Genomic DNA, 6000 nt, shown 5'->3' with positions numbered 1-6000 from the left:
TTTTTTTTTTTTTTTTTTTTTTTTTTTTTTTTTGCTGAGGCTGGCTTTGAACTTGCAATTCTCCTGTCTCAGCCTCCCAAGCTGCACCCAGCTAATTTTTAAATAGAGATTTTATTACTGAGTTCTGATTGATGAAATCATTGCTTATCAGCAATGATTGGTTTCTTATTGCCTCTTGGACCAGGAAGATATGAATGGGGATGGGTAGAAGATGGGTTAGCAGGGAACCATGGGCATGTTTTGGCAATATTGAAACATCCCATTTTGACAGAAGTATGGTATTCATAGGACGATAATTGGGAGAAAGGGCTAAAGAGTTATACCAGATACACCAGATGGACTATATGATAAAAGAATAGTGGGGCAAAAAAGAGATGACTATATTTGACTTTAATAGCTTTGAGACTATCAGTTGTCACTATTACTTCTTTTTTTTTTTTCTGATGCTTTATTTTTTAATAAATCATCTGCATTTTCTTCTATAATAAGCATAAAGAATATCAACTCCTTTGGTCATTTATTATTTAGTAATTAAAGCATTAAATGACAATTTTTACTTTTAATATTATGTTCATATTAGACATTGTTTAGCTTTCATGTGGAGAAAGAGAGACCCAGGCACAAACCTTTACATTATGCACCTGCTAGGCCTGCAACATGATTTTAATAATATTATTTAATAATAATTTTAATAATATGTGGACAATTTCTATGAAGTGGGTAGAAAGGTAGAAATAAGAGTGACTGTAAAGTGGCCGGTCAAGTGTTATGATCTTTGACCCACTGCTCAATCCATTTCAGGATCTGATTTATATTATCTTCTAGATCTTCTGGTTTATTGCTGGACAGTTGATGCACAATTTCTTCTTTGTAGGATGCTATGGCTTCTTCATAAAGAACTTGAAAAATCTCACACTGAATGTTATCTTTTAATTTCTTCTCACCATAACCCCTTGTTTTAAGTCTTTTGTACAATACACTGTTATCTGTTCTCAACACAAAAACTATGTGAAACCAGCGTTCAGGGAAGAAATCACAACCATGGTAATCAACAATAGTTCCACCTTCTCTCATTTGGTTTTCTAACTCATCAACTACTCTATCTTCATCTAAAATGGGACAATCATACTCTTCATCATAGCCATTATATAACTGCCCATCTTTTCTGTAAAGGGCAAGAGGCTTTGCAGGGCTTCTTTAGCTTGAGTCATACAAATAGAGCAGTAACTTGTCCACTCAATGTTTTTTTAAGCCTTGTTTCTTGACAGCAGGGTCTCTCCATCTATATACAACAGATATTTTGAGCCTGGTAACTCTGCTTCTTGAGCTAAATCACCCACATTAATGTATTTCAGTCCTGATCTTGATGCAAGTTCTTTGCCTAGTGTAGTTTTTCCAACCCCTGGAGTACCTCCGCAACCCAGCCACTGACCATTATTTACGTGGCCTTTTATGACACGTTTCCATTGCATGATCGCATTCAGAGGCACAACTCCGGTCTGCATTTCGGGTCAGGCATTATGTATCTGTCACTATTACTTCTATAAATAATCTAGTTCTAGGAAAATCACTATCCTATTAATCCTTCAGCTGGGATCCCCATTTTGGCATTTCTATATCTAATGAAAGGAAAGGAGAAGAGTGTTTGTAGGATTGTTGGTGTAAATGTATTCATTTTCAAAGTTTGTCCAGACAAGAAGGCATGAGAGATGTAGAACAATGACATTGAGAAGGTGGAGAGAAAGAATTGACATAGCATTTGTATTTTTTAAAAACCTGTAGGTTTTCACTTTTGCTATGATTAGTGGCTTTATTCTTGTTTTTTCTTCTAAAGACTGGTAGAAGTCCTTAACCTCATGTCTTTATTATATTCTTCTTACTAATCTCAGTAACTGGCAGGTTGGGATTACATTTTATCTTTATTTGCCAACTTTCCCTACATTTTTACATTCTAGTAGTAGCATGGGAAAGCTCTGAGGGACAGTCTTTTTCCTGTTAACTGCTGGAGGGTAAGGCAGTTTGGAGATTATTGGTCCTTCATGTAATGAAAGAATCCAGGAGTTTTTGGGTTGCCTTGGTTGGGGTAGAACCTTCATGATCTGTGAGTTGAGGATGTACTCTGCATCACAGAAGAGAACTCGGGACCAGCTGGCTCTTTAGCATTCTTTTTTTTTTTTTTCCACCCCTTGGTACTAGGGAACTCAGGGGTGCTTTACCACTGAGGTGTTTTCCAGCCCTTTTTGTTTTTGTTTTTGTTTTTTTGAGATAGGGTCTTGCTAATTTGCTGAGGGTCTTACTAAGTTGCTGAGTCTGGCCTCAAATTTATGATCTTCCTGAGTCGCTGGGAGTATAGCTGTATGCCAGCGTGCTCAGCTGTCTCTTTAGCATTCTGCTGAAGATGATTTACTCTTCAAGAGTTTTCCTTACACCAAAATTATGCTTCTTGACTGCTCTAAAATCTGAAGTTCATCTTAGCTGGGGTTTCTGGAGAGGAGTTTCTAATTCCCTTTTGCTTCATCTTCACTGGGTATTTCCTTCATAAAACCCATTTCGGGGATGGATGTGGTGAAACTTAAGTAAAATGATATTTGTGTGTTTTTAATGGATTCCAGGTGGGGTGTATGTGTATATGTGTATATGTGTACATGAATGTGTGTATATGTGTGCATTTTGTTTTCCTTTTGCAGGCAGGATTTTTTGTTCCAAATATTAAAAAGAGAGGAAAAAATGCGGTGAGATGTGGATAATTACAGAATGTTTGATTTTCATAATCGGTTTCGTGAAGTGCCATGTTGACCTTTTGAGGAGGAATACTTTTAATTATCTAAGATTTTAAAGTAGACATAAGGAAAGCTCTGGTAGTGAAGTTTTTCGGCTTAGGTAAGGAGCTGTATTTTCTTCTTTGGAAATATTACTAAAAGAGAAAGTGGGCATTGGATAAAAAGTCTGGGAAGGAAGTAATTGTTATTTTGAAATTTTGTTCATGAGAGGAACTAGGTTTCTTCATTTGTGGTAGTCTGGGAAGGGAGACCAGTGCTGACTCAAGTTGTAAACTTAAATCCAGTCTTTGTAGATTTTGTACTGCAAAGAATTAGGTTACAAATTCCACATACTATCTCTTCCCAGGGGAGATTTTTAGTAACAAGGCAGGGAATGATGGGTATTTTCCTTTATTCTCTCAAAGAATAATATAGCTATGCAAATCCCCTTGCAGGTGATGAGTCAGGACTCCTGCAGTAATTTTGGCCTTGAGTTGAATTTAAAAGTTTTGTTCATTTGTGTTTTCAAATATTCTGTTAATATTGTGTAACTACAATAGATAGATAGTTATTGCTGCGGTTTAATGGAAATACACAATGTATCATTCTAGTATTCAACTTTTACTTAGTTGCAAATAAATAGGAAGAGTTATATTTTTGTACTTAAAGGAAAAATAACTTTTCTCTACCACCCCCCCCCAGGTTTTTTGGCTTGGCTAGAAATTAAATTGACACAAGACATATTAATGGGAGAAAATCCATTTGAATAATGTTTATATGCATGGGAATCCCACAGAACATCAGACTTTTTGAAGAATGGTCAGATGATAGAAACTTATATAGCATCTTGAGCTACAAGAAGGGAATGAGGGGTTTGGGCTTTTGGAGTGTCATGGAAACAAGTTATGAGAGAGTGAGGGGAGAAAATGTATAGTGAATAAAGGTTGCTTTGTTATCCACATAAAATGTCTCTGAGGTAATTTGTTAGCATGTAGCTCTTTTTCTGATTGAGAAACTTTTACCAATGTATCTACCTCTATAGATGTAACTTTCCTTTACATCAGGGCAGCTTTTTCTTTTTCTTTCTTTTTTTTTTTTTTTCAGTTGTAGAGGGACACACAATATCTTTGTTTATTAATTTATTTTTTATGAGGTGCTGAGGATGGAACCAGTGCCTCACACATGCTAGGTAAGTTCTTTCTCTGCCACTGAGCTACAGCCCCAGCCCCCATCAGGGCAGCTTTTCAGAGCTACTTTCTGTGTCTGTAGTTTCTTCAGGTAACCAGCTAGAAATATGCCTAACAATTATATTTTGGAGTGACATATCTGGTCTCAAGACATATTTTGGGGTGATGTTCTGAGTCCCTATGTACTTTAATAGTTAAATCAACTATTGTTTCAATATATAAATGGATATTGATATTCTAAATTTTAGGCTTAGAAAAAGTCTATCAGTTCAAGGGAATGCACTATTAAATTATTCATGTTGTTTTAGTGTACTTTTTGTCATATATTATATGACTATACATATATATATATTATATACACTATACTCATTAAAGGAAATTTTAGAAAAGTATAAAGAAAAAGACAGCAATCACTTATACTCTGACCTTCCAGAGGCAGTATTGTTATAGAGCAAGGACCTGCTGTGGAGGTGAGGCAGCTATAGTGATCCTTGGTTACCTGTTCTTGCAATCATGCTGGAATGATTTCAGCAGGTATGAGTTTATTAGAAGGTACAGGAAAAGATAAAAAGGGGACACTTTCAAGGGAAAGAGTGGATCCTTTCAGAGAGGAGAGGGATGACGTACCCCCCTGCCCAGCCAGACTGCGGCACCCCCCCTGGCTCTCCAGTTTTATAGAGGTCTTAGGGAAGTTTCCAGAGAGTCCTGCCTAGGTCCATCTCTTAACTTTTTTGGCGGGGTGAGGTGGGGTGGGGGGAACGTTGACCAAGGATCAAACCCAGGGGTTCTTAACCACTGAGCCACATCCCCAGCCCTTTTTTATTTTTTATTTTGGGTCTCTCTAAGTTGCTTAGAGCCTTGCTAAATTGCTGAGGCTGGCTTTGAATTTACAATCCTCCTGCCTCAGCCTCTGAACCTCTGGGATTTCAGGCATATGCGACTGTAAATGGCCCACTTGACTTTTGACTGACAACAAGATTGCATCAGATTTTCAAGTTTACATTGCACATGATCCTACCCATGGAAGGGAGGTTTGCCATGCTAAAAATCCAAGGCTACTGGCCAGTTCTAATTATCACATCTCCCTGAATTCTGGAATCTAGTCTGTGTAAAGGTGCCCAAAGTTCCTTCCTTCAGGGTAACTTGTGTTGTTCTTATCCACAGGGAGTGTTTTGGACTTACTTTCTCCTTAAGCTACAACCCCAGCTCCCTTCCTTTTATCTTGAGACAGGGTCTCACTAAGTTACTTAGGGTTTCACTAAATTGCTGAGGCCGGCCTTGAACTTGTGATCCTCCTGTTTCAGGTAGGATCCTGCTGGGTTTACAGGAGTACACTACTGCACTACTGCACCCAACTAGATTACATACCTTTTTATTCAATCACATTTTTGCACGACTTTCTATTCTTTATTGAACCTAAGCATAGAAATAGATTGTTTTCCCTGGGCCTTTTGATGTTCATTTCTGAAAGCTCCCATGTCACATAAAATATGATAAAGTTGTTATGCTTTTTCTTATTAACTTGTCTTTTGTTAGTGTCAGCTATGACCCTTATGGTGGAGGAGGAAAGATATCACATCTTCCTACTCCTAAGACAATTATCTCTATTTCTTTCTTCTTCTTTGTGGGGACAACTAGGGATTGAACCCAGGGGCACTTAGCCACCAAGCACATCCCCAGCCTTTTTTATATTTTGAGACAAGGTCTCAATAAGTTGCTTAGGGCCTTACTAAATTGTTGAGGCTGACCTCATCCTCCCAAGCTGCTGGGATTACAGACATGTGCCACCAAGCCCAGCTCCTGTTTCTTTTAATACCTTTTGTCCTGCTTTAAATGTTTTTTGTATGATTTTTCTTATATATCACCTTATTTTTGTGGTAGGAGTAAAAAAAGTAAAACCATTGTTGTCTCTTCAAATGTCTTAAGTTGTGTGTATTAAGGTATAAAACTTCAGCTGGAGTTACATTTACTAGACTTCTAGAGTGCTTTAACTACTACTCTGTTTACTTTCCTTTTGTTTTTAGGTGATGATCTCCAGTCAGGAAAATTGTTAA

General features: G+C 37.4%; 2 protein-coding genes across 2 annotated transcripts in view; one reads left to right on the top strand and one right to left on the bottom strand.

The window, feature by feature from the left end:
• The window catches only part of Dennd5a (DENN domain containing 5A), a 70998-nt gene that overhangs the window by 651 nt on the left and 64347 nt on the right, over nucleotides 1–6000 (top strand). The gene's annotated exons all lie outside the window — the stretch shown is intronic.
• LOC125612050 (adenylate kinase isoenzyme 6-like) lies at nucleotides 501–1518 on the bottom strand. Its single transcript, XM_048788313.1, has 2 exons — nucleotides 1320–1518; nucleotides 501–1158 (listed from the first exon to the last, which is right to left on the bottom strand). The coding sequence occupies exons 1-2, from the start codon at nucleotides 1503–1505 to the stop codon at nucleotides 760–762; spliced, it is 585 nt and encodes a 194-aa protein (XP_048644270.1). The 5' UTR covers nucleotides 1506–1518; the 3' UTR covers nucleotides 501–759.

The sequence above is a fragment of the Marmota marmota genome, unplaced genomic scaffold (assembly GCF_001458135.2).
Source record: "Marmota marmota marmota unplaced genomic scaffold, marMar, whole genome shotgun sequence".
NCBI classification, from domain to species: Eukaryota; Metazoa; Chordata; class Mammalia; order Rodentia; family Sciuridae; genus Marmota; species Marmota marmota.
Note: the sequence above shows the minus strand (reverse complement) of the source record. Positions and strands in the feature narration are given on the sequence as shown.

What these genes read in the sequence shown, in the direction of transcription:
- LOC125612050 (XM_048788313.1), bottom strand. Translation starts at nt 1,505, where the DNA reads ATGCAGACCGGAGTTGTGCCTCTGAATGCGATCATGCAATGGAAACGT. An exon ending in TGGGTGATTTAGCTCAAGAA is followed by an intron (nt 1,159 to 1,319) that starts GCAGAGTTACCA and finishes TACAGAAAAGAT; the next exon opens with GGGCAGTTATATAATGGCTA.